This window comes from Calypte anna, chromosome 2 (assembly GCF_003957555.1).
Source record: "Calypte anna isolate BGI_N300 chromosome 2, bCalAnn1_v1.p, whole genome shotgun sequence".
Taxonomy (NCBI): Eukaryota; Metazoa; Chordata; class Aves; order Apodiformes; family Trochilidae; genus Calypte; species Calypte anna.
The window spans coordinates 10123518-10143389 of record NC_044245.1 but is presented as its reverse complement, the minus strand read 5'-3'; the positions used below and the strand labels follow the sequence as shown (position 1 = coordinate 10143389).

General features: G+C 36.6%; 1 protein-coding gene across 1 annotated transcript in view; it reads left to right on the top strand.

The window, feature by feature from the left end:
- The window catches only part of PTPRN2 (protein tyrosine phosphatase receptor type N2), a 622484-nt gene that overhangs the window by 366992 nt on the left and 235620 nt on the right, over window positions 1–19872 (top strand). The window contains exon 13 of the mRNA XM_030445109.1: window positions 18260–18324. Coding sequence (XP_030300969.1) covers window positions 18260–18324 — 65 coding nt within the window. The remainder of the gene's footprint in view (window positions 1–18259; window positions 18325–19872) is intronic.

Here is a 19872-nt window from a genome sequence, read left to right as displayed (position 1 = left end):
TGAAATTGATGCACAGCAGTTATGTTTTGAGTGAATTGAATGCTTATGAAAATGTGACCCTATAAAATCAACAGGGTAAGTTTCCCATTTGACAGGGTCCATATGGAGCACAACAGTGAAATCGGTGAGGCACAAAATAGTTATGACCTCACACCAAGATTCAGCCCTGAATCAAATTCTGAATTATGACCCAAGTTTTATGAACACAAAACATTCTTCAAATTAGGTCTACCAAAGCCATAACACCAAGCTGTTTGGAGACAATTTACAAACACTTAAAAAAATTTCATATGAATTCATATCCATATTTGTATAGTATTATTATATCCACAAATTACTCAGACACCTTTCCTCTCATCAGCCAGGTAACCAAAAGTGTGGCTAGTTAGCAAATGCTCAAACTTCAAAACAGGAAGAATTTCATACTCAGTAGGGAAAATACCCTTTTTCCAGGGCTGAATTCTTAATAAAGTGAGATTAATTGGGCTGTATTTAGATGCAGGGATGCACAGGGATGGCTTCAGCTATGGGACTCAGGCAGACATGCTCTGATAGCTTTAGCTGCACTATGTAATGTTATGTATGGCTCCTACTCATTTATTCTGCCAAGGGCTATCATTGCCATGGCAGATCAACAAAGTGGGGCATGTGTCCAGCCATCCCCTGGCACTGCCAGACCCAGGGAGGGCAGATGTGCCAAGAGGCAGCATTTCAGCTTGGCAGCTCAGACACAAACACATATTCTGCTCTACAGCATTAATTTCTCTGAATTGTACCACCCGTGACTATTAAAGGCAGCATCTTGGATTTCTCCAGGTCTGTGCTCAAGATTTGTCAGGAGGCTTGCCTGCTACTTAGACAAATAGTGGCAAAAATTGAATTTATTAGAAAAAGGTATTTTAAAATGCGTTTTAAGCAAAAGCTAGGAAGGGGAGCAAAAAGAGTTGTCTACTTGTGTTCTCACTTTTCAGAAAAACACTTTCTCTGGTTCTTAAAAAAAATATTTGTTGAAAAAATGTGCAGTTTTCCCTCCCATACTTGAGACATCTTCAGTTCATGAAAAGGAATGTACTTTATAATGGTCTCTCAATTACAGATAAAGACTACTTGAAACCAGTGCAGTGAAATCAGCAAATCAAACTGAATTCCTTTTTTAAAATCTTAAAAGTACTTTGGAGATTTGGAAGAGTTGTGTGGAGAATTTTTGGGGAGCTGTTGTAGCTTGATGGTTTGGGGTTTGGTTTTTTTTGCTAAACTAAAACCAAAGCAAGCCAAACCAAAACAGAACGAACCCATTTAATTTTATTTGGGTAAACACCTGAAGAACAATTTCCTGTTTTCTTACACTTCCTTAAATTGTCTCTATTTAAACTAAATATTTGGTTTCACCTGTGCTTTAAACTCTTCTGGCCTTTTCAGCAACCAGTTCTAGAAAAATTCATGCCAAATGACAATCCAAGAAAAATTTAAAATATTTTAAAATATTTTTAATGTCAAAAAAAGCATTTTGTTGTGTGATGGTTTTTTTGCTTGGTTTCTTTGGGCAGGGCTTTATTAAGGGGCAGGGAGAGCATGAGGGGTGGTTTTTGTAATTACATTTAACAAAAATTTTTAAATGGACTTAATTTGGAACACTTAACCCAGCTGTACTGTGGAACAAGAAGTCTTAGTGATATAACTATTTTTGGCTTGTGTAGCAGTGTAGGTCACTTCAGGATGGTAGTTTAGTAACTGTCCCAGTTGATCATCTGTCCCTCTTCTTTCGGTCCATTCTGGAGAGTGTTTATCACTAAAAATGAGAAATTGTTAATGGAAAATATTTTTAAACTACATATCTTGTCAGATGTGTCTAGACCCACTTCATTTCCTTAGGCTTTATGGATTGAGGTTTGTTGGCTCCTGACTTGCTTTGCCTTGCTTTAAATAGATAAAACATTGGAAATATATATTTACATAAAAAGTACTGGACTAATGATCACGTATCCAAATATGATTTGGAAGAAGAAATCCAAATACCTCATAGCACACACTGAATATGCTTGGTTTACTTTTTTGTCGTCTTCACATGGCATCATCTAGAGCCTGGGTTTAAAATGGGAAAAGCATCTTGAATGTGGCAAGAAAAGCTTGGTTACAAGGACAGAACGTTGTCCTTTTGAAAATAAATTATTAATTAAAAGGTGAATAAAATTAAAAGCTGCAAGTGTGAAAAAAGACCTAATGCCACAGTTAAATCCCAGAGTCAATTTATCTGCATTGTGGTTTGTCTGAGGCTGAAAACATTTATAATTAACCAGTAGAAAAAATAAGTTGTTATAACTGAAATGGTGTTTAACAAGCAACCTCTGCCTATTCCATGAAAGATATTTCAAAGCAGTTTCTTTTTCATAGTCTACTGGGGATTGTAAATACCAGTAATATTTGTAGTCTTTATAATCTCTCTGGTCCAAACCCCAGTATGTCATATATCTGTCTCTGAATTACTACCCTGTGTGCTGATAATCTCCACAAAGACAGAATATAACTCATTGTTCTTCTCAAATATTACCTTTTAGTTAAAGCAGGATTTAAATTCATTGGGGTCAGTTCAGACTTATATTGGATCTGCTAAATATTCAAGGTAAAGGAAGCCTTTCAAAATATGAACTCAATACATGCATTTTGTGGTATCAGATGATTGGTCCTCCTTTGATGCTGCACTGCTCTTCTATCCCAAGTGCTTCATGTTCCACACCAAAGGGGACACTTCACTTTGAACAACTGGAGTTCACACTGTGTATAGAAAACATATTTCCATACTCTGAGTGCTTTTCCCTTCAGATTTATTAGACTTTATAAAAACACTGTTTTAACTCTAATGCTACTGTGCTGAAATAATTATTTAAACATGTGGCTTAGTGTAAATTAAGTATCTAGTAAAATTGCACAAGTAATAATATGGTGGTTTAAAAGAATGTGTTAAATGTAGTACCATGGGTGACATGATAATTAAAATGTATTTATAAGTTAATTACGAAATAAGTGGTATATTTTTTTCCCTTTTAATGAATTGTCAGCAGTGCCTGCAGTTTGAGCTGGAAAGGCTTATGTCCTTAAAATATCCTAACTACTGATTTCCACAAATTATTACAGTGCTATATTTTGTAGTTTATTTTCTATTAATTTTTAATTACTTATTAATAAATTTGGATTTAATTTAAAGATTAAGATTTTAATAGAATACAAGTTTATAATGCTTTAATAATTCCTCTTATTTAATTTTATTTATAATATCAAACATTTTGTTGATATTTTTTAATAAGAATATCGATTAGTAGATCACTGTACAATATGAATTAGGAAAATGAAAGAGTTGCATCTTCTCCCTGTTAGCTGTGTTTCTATTCCTTCCTTTATTGCATTTTGTTGCACAAGATATTGAAGATTTTATGAATATTCGAGTATATGCAAATCCTATTCCAGCACCATACATCATACACACAAAACACATACACTTTACATGTAATTACATCCTACATAAATCTCTATTTTACAAGACCCTAATGCTTCTATCCATTATAGATGAGTTTTTGTAGGAATTGCACTGACCCAAGGAATTGTCCAGATACATAATTACAGAACATCTAATTAAATTGACTATCAAAACTAAGAGATGCAGCATCCTGTTAATTATCTTACATTCATCTCCTCACCCATTCTACCTGTGAAAAACAATCCTCCTTTCTCCTTCATAGCTTCACTTGTAAGACAGCAGGATCTTCAGACTCCCATTCAACCTTTGGTGAAACTAATTGCTCAAAATTACTCATTTTTTATATGTGGCACAATGTTACCTGGAGGAGCATCAACTCTCCCTGCTAGGTGACAATGTAATATAAAGAGCTGTGCTCTTTCACTGGTGCCTCTATTTATATGAATTCCCACAACAACCAAATCCTTCCAGGATAACCCCAGAGGCTCTTGTTACTCCTGATAATTTGTCAACTTTGTCTGTTCAGTAGAAATTTTTGGTGGAGGCATGTTTCATGTTTTTGTAGACTTTTTCAGAAAAGAACCAAAATTTATTTTTACACTACACAAAATTCTGCACTTTTTTTTCCCAAGTGAAATATAAAATCTGTAACATTCCATTATTTTGAAAATAGGCTGAGTACTGAATGAAACAATTCAACAAAGTATGTAGTATAACATAATTGCAGCACCAAAAAACCTGATGTAATGATTAAGAAAAAAATATGCCTAGTAAAAACTGTCTTTGATGTTTTAAAATTAATGAGCTATTTTACAGCAATCATTTAAACTTGTATTCTTGTGCTAGATTAAGTCAGTCTTATCACACTATGTCAGTTTTACTCCTGTGTTGTATCCTAGATTATGTGAAATAACACAAACATATGAATGGAGAAATAATAATCATTATCTGTTTAGGAGAAAGCACTAAAATTAATTTTGAGTTTGAAACTACATTCTCAGGATTTTGGGGAAACACCACTCTACATTTTTGCCATTTATGTTACAGTCTGGATGACTAAGGCTGTGGTCAGCAGAGCCATCCCCTTCCTTCAGTCTTGGTTTTTTTACCATTAACTTGGTATCCCCCTTCCTAACGGGGTCAGCTGCTGATTTCCATATCACACAGATCCTTGAATCTTTGCTGCAAAACCCCAACTACTTCTGGTGTTTCATGGCTGCACATCAAATGGGTGGTGATGTTTTATTTACATGTGATTGATGTCTTTCTTAGAGAGGTTGAAGTGCTCTCTGGAGGTGCCTCTCTCTCTCAGCTATAGGAAAGGTAGGCAAAAAGTTTGTACTAAATGCCTAATCTTTAGATGTCTAAAACTGCGTTATGAAACCATCTTTGGAAAATAGATTTTAAAATATAGGGAATAGCCAAACCTAATCTGAAGTCTTGGATAGTTTTGGTTTTTTTTTCCATGTTTATCCCAGTTTGTTTCTGTAGGTTCGTCACTCTTCTTTCTCTACCTTTGAGTCCGTCTACCTATTGGCAGCAATAAAGCTCAGTTGTGTCCTTTAATCCTCTGCCATTTATGCAGTGACATTTTGCTGCTTCAGAAAGAGGCATTTCCTCCTACTATTATTAGCATATTACTCCTTTTCTTCTATTCCCTCTATTTATTTTTGCCTGTTCTAATATTATTGTTTTCCCTAAAAATCTGTCATTTATTTTTTTGTAATCAGTGTAATATTCAATTTTTTAAATATTTTTAATATCTCCAGTTTTGCTGCCATACCTGGTTCAGCTCTGGTTTGATGACTATGCAGATTTGTGTGCCACAGAAAATAATCAGCAAAGGCCAAATAGTAGTTTGGTTTGAATTTTCCCAAATTTCTGTGTTTCTCTTCACCACTCCACTCCAGAGTTTTTGGGTCATGATTCATCAGCTGAACGTCTCTTAAAGTGCTTTGCTGCATAAGAACAAACTGAACCAGAAATAAAAATGCTTTGCTGAATGCAGGTCTGAGAGATGATGGTACTCTTGAGGGCAGCAGCTTTTCCACATAAAAACATGCAGTACCTATTTCAAGGAAGGGTTTATCAGTATTTTGATATCTCAGGATGGAATTATCCTGTCTCTTGTGAAGAATCACTGTCTCTAAAGTTGTTACGTTTGCATACATAGAATAAAAGAAAAAAATAATGTTGGAAGGGATCTGGTCCAACAACCTTTGTAAAACAGTTCCAAACCTAATATTTGGCTTTTGAGGCCATACTCCACCTGAATTATGGAAATATTAAGGAATAAAGATTTGGCAGTCTCTCAGAGCAACCTGTCCCAACATTCAACCATCACAAACTCATTAAGCATTTTTTTTTCATTCTATCCAACCAGAATTTCCTTTGTAGCAATCTGTGGCATGACCATTGCCTTGAACCCTTTTCCTCTGAGTCTCTGCAGAAGTCTGGCTCCATCTTTTTTTTATAATCCTGCCCAAGTAGCTGTTGGCAGCAGATTTCTCTTCCCCAGGATGAACAAACCCATCAGTATCAGACTCTCCTTGAATTTGTGCTCCTTTCGTGTTCCTTCTCTGATGTGTTTCTAGTTTTCTGTCTTTGCTTTGCTGGAGACCTAAACCTCAACAGGGAGAACCTGAAACTATTGCTTGAGTCAGTCAACAAGTAAAAAATCAGTAGCTGTAAAAGACCTCGTATGGCTAAATAAAGGAAAATGCTGCCAACGTTCTGCGAGGAAGAAGAACAAGACATAAATGTTCTCCATCCCCACAGTATACAGCAAAGCAACTGAAGGGCACCAGGGAAATTCAAATTATGAAACATTCTTGATGAAATATTAATAAATCCATACTATGGTCTTAATTGCTATAATTTAACACGCTGTATGGTATAAATATTTTAGAAACATGGTAAAATGGAACATTAAGAAGGGGTCAAGGGATAATAATATACATTAATCTTGATTGGCAGAGATGTATACCTCATACTTAATTTATGTTTATACTACTGTATTCATTTTTGAAAAGTAGTGGGTGGAATAAGCTATTTGTATCTATCCTATATTGACAAATGCATGTTATGTGAGTGTACATAGATTATTGTAGGTATTTATAAAGTAGAGGGATCTGGTATATTTTATATATGCACACATATATGAAGGAATTTTTAAATGCTTTCACAAGAGCATCGTCTCCTTCAGAAATCAGTCACGGATCCAGCAGTCTACAAAAGCAAAGGGGTCAGGAAATATGCTAACCACTTTCTCACAACATTCTTCCCTGAGGAAGTTATCTGTCCTGCCCTTGCAATAGCTGCCTTTCTTTTTCGGTAGCAAATATTTCATTTTAAGTCTGGTTCCCTAGATTTGAATCAAGGGGAAGCTCTGGAAAGAAGCCTGCACTGTGGCCACACTGGTTGGGAGGGGAGAGCCCTGCAAGGGTAGCTCCCTGTGCAGCCTGAGGTTTGCTCTACTGCCTGTCCTAGCAGGAGAAAGTCTGCCTGCCAAATGGAGCAGTCAGAAAATATTTTACTGAGCCTTTAACTCTCCTATAGATTTTTACCCCATAAGGAAGCCATTGTGCTATTTTTTTTTTTTCAGAAAATAGCATGCAGAAATTGCTTGAAATTGCTGGCACTCTAATAGCGACCTATGCCCATACGTGCATAAAGTGGATAGGCATTTCATTTACATTTATAGTAAATTGTATGCAGTAATGATTTCTATGTGTTAAATTGCATAATCCATACAAGTCTGACAGTCTCACAAAGGCAGGGGGACGATGGCCTCTTTTGAGTGCATCAATGCCAATGAAAGAGGTGATTGTAAACTTGACAGAGGTTACAGCCACCTTCTATCTGCTGGTGGAGCTGCTTCTGTGATCACTCTCAGAACTGTGCCAGTCAAAATTTACTGGATAAATACAAATAGTTTATAAAGCAGATTTTTTTGTTAATGTTGCACATTTTGACAAAAAAGAAGATAAGGTGCTACACACAAGAGTGTGCAGCTGGCATTTTGAGGGACAGCAAACTCTTGTTACCAGCAGGACTAGCTCCTGATAGATGGTATTAGTCCACAGCTTCACAATCTGTCAGTTCATGTCTTCTTAATTTCTAATATTTCTTAATTTCTAATATTTCAGCATGACAAAAATGCTTTTTCTTTTTCTGAATATAGAATTCTCCCACAAAGTGCCCAGAGATCTGAGATACAGAACAAAACTCTGCCCAATGAGAGGTTTCTGGTCTGATTTATAATCTGGAACTGAAACTGCAGGGATAGGGACAGTCTAGGTATCATTTTTTATACTTTGTAAGGATTTCCTAAAAAAATGTTCTCATTGCATTGTTAGAGGAGAGGTGGAGCCAGCAGCAACTTATGCCAATAAGTACTTGGTTAAGTCACTGGAAAACAGAACTCTTTGTCATGCCAATTAAAGGGACAGCTTTACCTTTACTTCCAATAGCTCTGAGAGAGCTGATCAGAATACTTTCCTGCCATTTCTCCTTATTTTAAACCCTGCCAAGAAATCTCTTCTGCTCCTCTAAGCTGTGAAATGCTGAAAGTGCAGCAGATTTTAAAGGATTCATAAGGCTTAGCTGATCATTCCCCTCCTGTATCAAAAAATAAGAGAGAAGGTTGTGCAGATGGAAGTTATCTTGTTACTTAATATCAGCTCCTTGTTATCTTTACTCCTCTCTCTCTAGACATTGGCTGTCTTCAATTGTTTGGTAGATGTAAACTTATACTCAGGAACCCCCTTTTAGTTGCATGTTTGCACAGTGCCTTACCCATGAGGATCCTGGCCACCAGAAGCCTTGGTAGGTGATGCAGTAAATGAGAATTATTGTATACTGAGTATGACTTCAGCAGTCTTGGCTGCCTAAAGTAAGGATGACTCTGGGGAGGGGAGAAAAACATGTGGAAACACTCTCTGGGGATTTGAATTTCTGGTAGCTACTAAAAAGCTCTGAAGAAAGGTCTTCAGAGAGTGGCAATAGGGACTGTTACCTTTCCCTTTTGAACTGTCCCTAGGATCTCCAAAGTAGCCATTCTATATTCTTTCCTATTACATCCTTCTCATTCCCAGCAAATGTGCATACCTGCACACACACAAGCACATGCAAATTCTGTCAGTAAATTTAGGGTTAGCTTCCTTATTTTGTACTTCATCCATCCCAGAATAAACATAATATTTTAAAATGTTATGATAAAAATTGTATTCTTTGAAAACTATTTGGCCTGTATTTCTGAACTATAAGCAGACTTCACTGAATCTTCCACTTTTTTTTTTTTTTTTTTTTTTTTTTTTTTTACTTTAAATAAATTGTTTTAAAGGTAAAAAAGTAGCCTTTAAACTTTTCATTAAGGCAGAATTATGAAAAAGTATTGTGGGAAATGGTGGGCGAGTTTACATTGCCCCTATTCACTCTCTGCTGAAAGCTTTATTGTGACTCCTGTTACTAGTGACATCCATGGTAATAAATATTTTCATTTTGTTCTGAGGGCACAGCAAATAGATTTTGTTAGTGAATGACCTTGTGCATTAACTGTGTTATTCATGATTTAGTGAGCCAGTCAGTTGAAATATTACTAATGTTTTCCCAACTCAGTCTTGTTACATTTATGCCACAAGGATGACATTAAGTGTAGTTGTAGATGAAAAACAAATAGCATGGCTTGTAGTTGTGTTTTAGATCATTAAAGAAATGAACCTACAGGGTGCTGTTTTATAAACTGAGGAAATGACTGAACAAAAAAATGACAGCTCTTGAATGTGTATTTATTTTAAAATAACAATGGTTTGGCATGCTGAGAATTAGTGTTAGCACTTCTTAAATTTTTCATATACCAGCACAAACACACCTCAGTGTCCATCCAAAGATTTTGACAGATTTTAAATATGAATAAGAATAATTCATACATTTCAGGCAGTTTCTGTGAGAAGTCTCAAAGTGGTGCAAGCAGGAGAACGCTAAAACCGTACAGCATAGCAAAGATAAGGATTAATAATTAGAGGTCAATATGTATATTTCAAAAATATTCTTTGTTATAATACCAAGAAAGTTCAGTGTACTTTCCAGGGACACCCTGAGGAGGAGTGGAACACTTCTTTAAAACAGCAATGACTGTTACTAAGTTTATGCTAAAAAATATCTGGTGGGCTCCTGGAGAGATGCTCTAGTCATTTCCCTTGCCCCAACACATCATCTATTCTAAAGAAACCAAACAAGGTCATTTAAATTCTAGATGACTGGATTTATTGAATGTATACAAAGTTATAAAAATAAGTAGCAACTTTTGGATCACTTCACTGATTCTTTCTGCTTATAAACCACTCCAGCTAAAACTGCTGGAGACTACAAAGAAAAACTGCATTTTAGATACTACTATTCCATTAGATGAAGATGGCCATGGAAACATTTTTTGTCTACATTTTCTAAATTACTAAAAGTACAAGGAACAAATCTTTCATAAAAATTTATGCTTTTAAAGAGAACAGAGTTATTATTTTAAAATAACAAAACCCAAAAAGAAGATGCAATGGATGTCCTTAGGGACTGAAATGAAGTATATGGAAGGAAACAATAATAAAATAGAAGCAAAAAGCGACTACAAAACACTGGAATATGAGCCACTCCTGAAAAGCTGAGTAACTGCTATTATCTGTTTGATCACACATGTCTGTTGTTCTTGGTGCTATTTTCATCACAAGAAAATTAAAGCAATCTTTTGAATTCTTGACTCTAAATAAAAGAAGGCAGTGAAACTGCTTTTTTCATAATGTTGTTCCAAAAAGCTGTTAATTTAAAAGGAAGAAAAAAGAAGCTTCCCACAGTGGTTTGAAGGTGAGGAGGCAAAACTTCCTTGCACTAAGAAGGGCTGAGAGATCCAGATGGTCCTTACCTGCCTATCCCCTGGGACAAGGAATCTTGCCTTCCAATTTGTAAATATTAAGATGGAACATATGTCAGTGAACTTTACTGCTAAGCTAACTGTGACTTTAAAATGTACCATTGAAAGTTGATCTAGACATTAGCAATCATCCCAGAAAGAAACTTGCTGAGAAAAATTGTTCGCATTTGCACGGGAAGTCTCACCACTTGGATCTACTTGAATGTATTCTGCTCTAGCCTCAGGCCAACATACTGCAGGTTGTTTCGTCTGAGCTTTTAGTACAGAGCTGAAAATTGTCAAAGAATATTTGTGTGAACAAGTTTTGATGTGGAAAGGTGGAATGACACATTTTTTTCCATTTTCTGCTAATTCTGGCTGAATTGGTACACCTTTAGCTATAAATAGTGGATAAGTGTTTTAAGAATGCAAATTGTTACCCATACATTCACTACACTCCATCGAGTGGTGTGCAAGATTGAGTTGGCAATATTAAAATGGTCAATGGTATTAAAAATTGTCACTGTTAAAAAGTCAGTGAAATTTATTCTGTATTTCTAAAACATGCATAGCTGAAGAATGTTTATTTTTGTTATTGGTACTCAAAACTCCTTTACTTATAATAATAAATAATTACATGTTTCCTTTATAATTTAGGATAATATTTTTGATAATGAGTTTCTCCAGTTCTTCAAGAAAGCCTTTAGAATAAAGATTTTTCATTTCTACAGTTCTAATTCATACCAGCTCATTTTGATCATACTTCAAGAGCAGAATCATCATTATCACATTGACACCACACCTTGAAAATTCCTCTTTAACTGTAGCATTGTCTGTAGGACTGTTGTACTGCTGAATTATTTTGGAGCTTGTATTTTCTACAAGGGTTTACTTGTGAAAAATTTAAAAAACCCAACAAACAAAAGTGATTGATTGATACAACTGTCCTGTACTTATATGTGATAGATAAAAGATACCTGTCTCTGGATGGGATAAGACACCCTACAGTGGTAGTTATTAAATTCTCTTGTTACTAGTGAAGGAACCTTGACTGAACTCTTAATTGAAACAGAAAGGTGAGTGGAGAGGGATCCCATCGTTAACATAAAAACTCCAGAGAAATTAAAAACAAACTGTAATGAATTTCAAACTGCAATTTAAATATCACATTATAGAATAGCAGTGTGGTCATTTGAAGGACAATTAAGGAAAAACATACAACTGAGCAGCCAGTTCCTAAATAATTACAAATAAATCCATGAAAGCAGAGAGACAGAAATAAAGTGTTTAAAATACATACTAATCTATATGAACAGCCAGTAATGTGAGGGTCTGATATATTAGGTCTTTGCTGCTTTGTCTTTGAATATTATCCAACCATGGGACATTAGGGATATGGGAGATAGATAGTTTACAGAGGTAAAAGTGATGTTGTTTTAGTGAATTAATTTTTTTTAAATTAGAGCTTTTGCTGGCCACTCAAGCATGGGCCAATTTTTCTCTTGTGGTAACGTGCAGTCTTGCTCTTCACCTGACAAATGGATTTTGCATGGTTTTTTGAATAGAATTAAAAGACAGAGATGGAAAATTCCTTGATTATATTCATGGATATTTGGCTGCCTTGTTTCAGAAAGTGTGAGAATTCAGAGATGTACTGAGAGTTGTGAGCATGGCCTGAATGTCCATCTGCTGGTTTTATTGGCTGGAGCAGATTGTAAAGAATGTGTACCCTCAAAATTGCTGGAGATGCAAATGATATTTTAAATTACTCCAGACAGGAAAGTGCTGCATCTGAACAGATTGAAAGCTGGAATGTTGGTATCAGAAATTAAATTAACACACGTGAGATTGAAACAATATCTAATTAAAACAATTTGAAAAATGACTTGAAAATTGAATATGACATAATATTTAGCAGGCTGTCACTAGTACAGCTATGTAGCTTTGACTTTTCTGCAACCATTTTCATTCCAGTCCTTGCTGCCAGTTTACTAGAAATTACACATGAAGCAACTAACTTGCACCCAGTAAAGATTGAAAGACAAAAAACCCTTGTCTTTCACTAATTGAAATGTAAAATTTAGTAAGTCATAGAATCATAGAATGGTTTGGATTGGAAACAACTTTAAAGATACTGTAGTTCCAATAGCCCTGCATAGGCAGAGAACACCCACTAGTTCAGGTTTTTCAGAAGGGATCCTTCTCCTTGTAACTGGCCACTGAGTTAGTAATTAGCATTTTATAGTATTTTGAATGCTTATGTTGTGTTTTTTACTTATTTACTTGCAACCTGATGCTACTCCTGCCCAGAGAGAGGAGTTACAGGTTCACAGGTTCCTGGCAGGATGGACCAGGGCTGTGGGCAGCCTTTCAATGGGTTTCACCAGTTTCAGGAGGTGCATCAACTGCACAAAAAGGTGTTTGGCTCTAGGATTGTATTCCTTTCAAGAGATAGAGAGCCCAAATATTATGGAAATACATTTTTATTGAATTGCAAGGGGTAAAGGTTTTAGTTTCTTCTAAAAACAGGCATATAGTGTATATGTGCCTGTGGCAGTGCCTGAATCTGTCAAACATAAAGGCAGCCTTTTGGGTCCACCCTGAGAAGTTGAGCATACAATTGGAGTGTTCTTTGAGGGGAGGAAAAATGAAAGACTAACTTGATGCAAATAAATGCACTGCTTGTGCAAATAAAGACACTGCTTGTCTTAGATTTGGGAAACTTGTTAAAAACGTAAAAGCATCAATAAACACCATCTCTTTGGATTTGCTTTCCTGTTTTTAGCTCCTCAAAGGGGGGCAAATAAGTGAAACTCCTCTGAATCTGGCTCTATGAAAGGAGCTTTGCAACAGGCTGGTGGGAAGAGGAGAGCTGTTGTAGAATTCATCTGACAGCCTATAGTAAATCTGAATTAATTGCCCTCTATCACTTTATTGACTGGAAGTTCCAGTCAATATAGTTAGTGAGTCTGGAGCATGAACTGGCTCATTCTAAAATGGGCATACAATAGATGTCAGGGGAATCACGTCCACAAGTACTTCTTTTCCCTACCTTTAATTCATCACACCCTCAAAATCAGATTCATAGTACAAAAAGCAAGGTTTCCTTGTGAGTGACTCCATTTTCCAAAAAATACTTTTTATATTTAAAGATATTTTCTTCCATGGAGCAAGTAAATCCTGCAGCAGGAGGGGAGATAGACCCCAGAAGCTTGCTGCAGAAACCCTGACCTCATCCTGCTCATGCCAGTGCTTGCTCCCATGAGTAAGCCAAAGGGTGCGGTTGTGCTTGGCAACCTGCTTTATAGCAAACCATTCATTTTCCAGGAGTTTCTTCTTCTAGAAATGCTATAATGAGACTGGAGATCTGCTCAAAGCCCTGAGTAACTTGTGTCTCCTAATAACCAACTGACTCTAAGGTTAAACCTGCCAAATACAAAACCAGACACTCAGATTCCTGATTATACCACTGACAGACAACTTAGCTAAAGGAAATAAACTTTAGATCTAAGAAAACACATCAGACCTCCCTTAGGTTTGTGAAGACTACAAGCAGTGACAATCCCTGCCCTTAAACACTCAGCAACACCCTCGTCGTGCTCTCTAATAGAGCAAAGCCATTAAGTTGTCCCCATTGTAATTTAGATCACAGAAGAGACTTCCACAGTTTCTTTCAGGTTAAAATAACTGGTATACAGAGAGTAGGCAAAATTATTCCACTTTAGCTACGTGCTTAATTATATGGAATACTGCATAAATTGTCAAGTGCAAAGAATTATTCTGATAAATTAAAATACTAATTAAATAGGCTATTGCAGAATTTTGAGAACATTATAGGGCTCCGCTTCTTCAGGTAATTTGCATATCCTTCATCTAGTGAATTTAATTTAAAGGCCTCCCTTTTTTTGTATGTTTGGAAGCTCTTTTTGTTTCAGAGCAGTATTTTAAAAAGGGATTTATATGTTGCTAACTGAGTTGGGTGGTTTGGGGTTCTTCTTGATTTTTTTTTTTCATAGCTGTCTTTATTATGACTCTTTGCTGATGAGTTTGTCAGTTCTCCATTAGTATTTCAAGATGTTAAACTGTGGCCATAAAAAATCAACTTTGATTGAATGTGCAATATACCATGTTACTCAGAATCATCATTTCCAGTTCATAAAATTTGCAACAGAAACATCATCTGCTGTATATTTGTACTGGAATAAAAAGCTAGCAGGTAGTACACTAAAATACTTTTTTTAAATTTAGGCCAAATTTCAACGGATTAATAGCTAGTTCTTAATATCTGAATTTATTTCACACCTTTTTCCTCATCTATCTATAGTCTATCGCCCATGTTTATTGTCATAAATTCTCGGGTTTAGTTATGCATAGAAAAAGCTAAATAGCTATATTTGCTGTTTAGCACCTTCAAGCAGCTGCTTGATATGTGGCTGGTGCTTCAGCATCAGCACTGCTGTTTTTTGACAGAATTCCTTGACCTTCCTGAACTGCTTGTGGAGTTCAAGGTTAGCTAAAATCTGCTCATGTACGCACCTGGAGTGAACATGCTGGAGACTGTCTGCTCTGTCTCTCTCTGCAATCTGACAATGCCTAAGCTTGACCATTTTTAAAATGATTCCATTAATAACACATTGTGCCTTCATGCCTCCTAAATTTGGCAGGGTTCATGTTAGCATGCCTGTCAGAGCTGTCCTTTGTGTTTTAGCCAATATCAAAGGGGGAGGAGGGGGCTTAAGTAAACTTGTTTGTTTGTTTGTTTTATAACAAAGCTTCAGAAATTAAAGTCTGCAGGAAACCTGTTAAAAGGAGGTCAAATATTTAATAGTAATTATAAAATTCAGTGATTCAGCAGATCCAATATTTTCTATTAACTGTTCATGGAAACAGGTAGGAAAATTACACACTGGGATTTAAGCCTTGCTGTTTACTTGTGCTCATTTATTTAGCAGCTACTCTGCTGTGCAGCTTTTTTTATCCTAAGCTACCAAAGACTAATTTGTTGGACCGTTCAGTTTCTTTGAAGGAGGTCATGTAGCTCTATGGTTTTATGAATCTTCTAAATGTTTGCATTTGGTAGAAATCTACCTTTAATATGTATGCTGGCTGTGAGTCAGTCAGTGTGATAACATGGAACACCTTTGCAACTAATAGTACATCCAAAAATAAAAAGATTGTTCTGTGACATGGCAAGTCATCAGCCAGCAGTGAAGTCCATCTCAAGGCTGAAATTCAGCTTGCTGGCACACAACACAGTGAAAATGTAGACTAAAGGACACATGGGCCAGGCAACTGGTCTTTCTTACATGATCCCTTTAACTCTGGGTGGAATAAATATCATTGAATGGTAGGGTTGGAAGGGACCTTCAAGACCATCTGGTTCTAACACCTCTGCATGGGCAGAGGAACCTTCCACTAGACTAAGTTGCTGAAAATCCAATCCAATCTGGCCTTGAACATTTCCATGGAGGGGACATTCATAATTTCTCTTGGCAACTTGTTCCAGTGTCTCACCACCATCACAGTTAAGAATTTCCTCCTCCTGTCTAAATCTACCCTCTTTCATCTTCAAATCATTAACCCTCGTCCTATGAGTCCATGCCCTTGTAAAAAGTCCCTCGCCATCTTTTCTGCAGCCCCTTCAGGTCCTGGAGGGTGTTCTAAGTTCTCTACAGAGCCTTCTCTTCTACAGGATGAATCGCTCCAACTCTCCCAGCCTGTATTTATAGGAGAGGTGCTCCAACCCTCTCTGATCATCCTTGCGGTCCTCATCTGGACTTGCTCCAACACCCATTCCTGTGTTGGAGGCTCCAGAATTAGACACAGTACTTCAGGTGGGGTCTCATGACAGTGGAGTAGAAGAACAGAATCACCTCCCTTGAGCAGCTGGCCATGCTTCTTTTGACGCACCCCAGGATGTGGTTGGCTTTCTGGGCTCTGATCATGCATTGCCAGCTCATGTTGAGTTTTTATTCTACCAGCATGCCCAAGTCCTTTTCCTCAGGGCTATTTTTAAGGATGTGAGTATTGCGTGGGGTTTTCTAGGCTGTCTTGCAGCAATAGTTGTATTTAAGCTTTTTATCTTGGGCCTCCACGTTCCTATTTGCTTTACCAGTAGCATGTTAAAAGAATTAAATATAAAGCTGTCTAAGTCTAAAAGGTAGTCAGAGCTTTCCTCCTTAAATTACAGACACTATTCATCCCTTGATGAAGCAGTCAGAAAAGTTTCTCTGTCTTGGAATTACTTGAGTTTTTATTTCTTGAGTATTTGCACATACAAACTTTTACAAAAATATTTCCACATTTTTTATATATGATGTGATATTGAACCTTAATGATGCAACTCACCTCTAAAGTGTGAGTCATTTGTGTTGCACTTTGGACAAACTAAATAATCAGTTCTGAGAGTTGTCTGCTGCACTCTGCTCTGTTTTGAATGTCTCAAATATTTAAAATATTCAAAGTGGCAATTAAAGAGTCTTTTTCACAAAGAGAAAAATATTAATTCCTTTCAGCATTATTATGCAAATTTACTGTGTACACTATATCCTTTCTGGTAGGAATATTTCCTTTAGGCAACTTAAACTGAGAAGCTCAGTCTACCCAAATTGTCTCTGTAATCAAAGGAAAAAGATGGGTGCCCTGCAGATGTGGGGTGACTCATCCTATTAAATGTCCATCCCTTTGCATTGACGACAGAGAGAACCTCGATGACTCACTTGGATTAGATAGTCAGTGACCAGACAGCTGAGGGCAGGAGAGCTTAATGAGGCTAGAAGTCTTCATATCTACTCATAAATAAATCAAGCCATGTGCTTGGTTTTTGGCCATGAGTTCAGCTGACACTCTGCATCTAGAAGGTTGAAGTCTTCCATCCAAAATAGATAACTTTACCCATGAAGGCCAGGTTGGATGGGGCCTTGATGGGTAACCTGGTGTAGTGGAAGGTGTCCCTGCCCATGCAGGGGGGTTGGAATTAGATTATCTTTAAGGTCCCTTACAACCCCTTCTATGACTCTATGGTTCTATATCCCTAGCTGGGAAAAATCTAATCCTTGGGCTGTCCCCAGAGCTGTGGATGGGCATTGTTTTGTGAGAATACCAGTCGGCCAAGGCCAAAATTACATGAAGACCATAGTCATTGTTTAAAAGCATAGGATTGTGATGAAGTTCATGCCCTGGACATGTTTAGGTTTCATATACAGAGGTAGTCTTAGTGACTGCTAACTCCATTTTGCATTTGGCTGTTTTATGCTGGATTATTTTATTTTTGTTTTGAATGCTTTAAACAATCTAGAAGATGATAAACCTGAAGAGCCCTACATTTAAAAAAGAAAACAGAGAAAAGCAAAACATTGTGCATTGCATCCCAATGTTGTGAAATCAACTATTTATCTTACTTACTAGGCAAGAGCCTGTGTTGGCTGTGAAACATCCTACACAGTGACAGTGCTGTTGAAATGGTAAAGTGCTGCCATGCTTTTCACTGCAAAGGAGACAGTGGGAAGATGTCTTTAAAGGAAAATGTCAAAAAATACTGTGGATATGTGTTAAATGTATGTGATACTTTATACACAAGGGAACTAGAATGGGTTTTACATTCTTTTTCCTATAATAAGAAACAATTAATGGAGTACTGATGAATTTTTAAAAACTGACTAACAGCTGATATCAGGGAAAGCTATTCACAGAATCACAGATTCATGGAAAGATTGAATCATTTTGGTTGGAAGGAACTTTTAAGATCAGCAGTCCAGAGATGGCATAGATATGAACTGTCATGAATTTATTGATGGGAGAAAGAAGGTTGGTTATACTGTAAATGCTGCAAGATCATGCATATTGCAGCTTTCCCATAACTCTTTCAATCTTAATTTTTCTTACAGCTATAAACAAAGAGAAGATTGAAAAAACAACTGGACTGAAAATTCTGCAAACTGGCGTAGGGGAGGTAAGTGGCCTGGGGACATTTTACACTCCCCAAAACATGTTAATTTGTTTTTTTTTTTTTTTAGGAAATGATGGAGTTCATGAATGTTTGTGAGCTTAAGTCTGATAGTGCTAGGGGCCTTTTTATGATACAGTTGCATGTGTCAAAATACAACCTGCTGCACAAATAGCACTGTATCCCACAGAGAAAAAATACCATCCTTACGAGGAAAGTGCAGCAGGCTTTAAGGAATGCAGGTTTTTTGCTTTACTGTGTCACAGGAACAAACTCCCCAAAAATGAACACAGCAACTGAACTCATCATATTGTTCCCCTTAGTTTTGATGAAGTGCTATCTCAACTACATCAATGAAAGTTTAAATTTGGGGTAAAGAGTCTTCAGAAGTTAGAGACAACCTGACAGTGAATGACTTGCTTATTTTGAATGTATCTGGAAACATAAATAAAACATGTATCTGTTATTAAGGTGATATCACTAGGCAAAAACTCCGCTAAGCAGTTCATCATTTATTAATAAAGATGATGCTATCTTACTAGAATCTTGTATGAACTACAATTGATTGCTAATTCTAGTGCTAATTTTGTGTACACTGTTATCTTTTTTTTCTTTTTCCTTTTCATTGAAGTAATTTTGCTAGTGGTGAGAGCTCACAGGGCTAGACAAATGCCTTTTTCCTTGTGATTACATTATTCTAAGTAGTAAGAATAATGAATTACTGACTTGTAATACACTGAAGGAATGTGGATATTTGTTTCTTTTGGTTGCTTTTTTTTTTGTTTTCTGAGGTTCTTTCTGTAACTTTATTCACATTATTGAAAGACTTGGTCCTGAAGACACACCAGCACTGAGACCTGCTGAGATGCTTAGGGTTCAAAACATTAAGAATTAGAACTTGGAAACAAACAGAGGTGAAATAATCAGGAAAAGTAAAATTAGTATTTCTCCTTAACTGGAGCTGATTTAACTGGTTCTCAAGGGTGTTGTAACCTCAAGATCGGGAAAGTACATCCCCAGGCCTGGCCATGTACCTCAGGCTGTGTACTGACTTCAAGCTAGAGTGAAGCCTGTGTTCATGCTATCTGCAAGCAGAATTTCTTTCTGCTAAATAGCAGGAGAACCAGGACTGTGGCAGACTGTGGGAGCTACATTCAGTAAAATTTTTCCCCCATGGGAGTCCTTGTGCTAATGAAATACCTCCATGTATTTTGTCATCATTCAGTGAATTCCAGTTGGCTTCAAAGTCAGCTGGAAAATGAAAGCCTACTTCATTTCAGATGCTTATTGTTAAATGAATTGTCATCCTATATGTGGTCAAGAAGAAAGAAAGCACTTTTGGATATTTGACATTCAAGAAGTTGTCATCTGTTAAACGCATCATTAATCCACATTGTAGTAATAGGGTTGTTGAAACCATGGTAGTCTAAGGATGTAATGGAAATATAGCCTCGAGGACTTCCCAGCTTTTTTAAGACCAGCTATTACAGCTTGAAAAAAAAAAAATGAACATGTTCTTAGGCTAGGCATGTCCCCAGTGTGTTTTAGTGAACG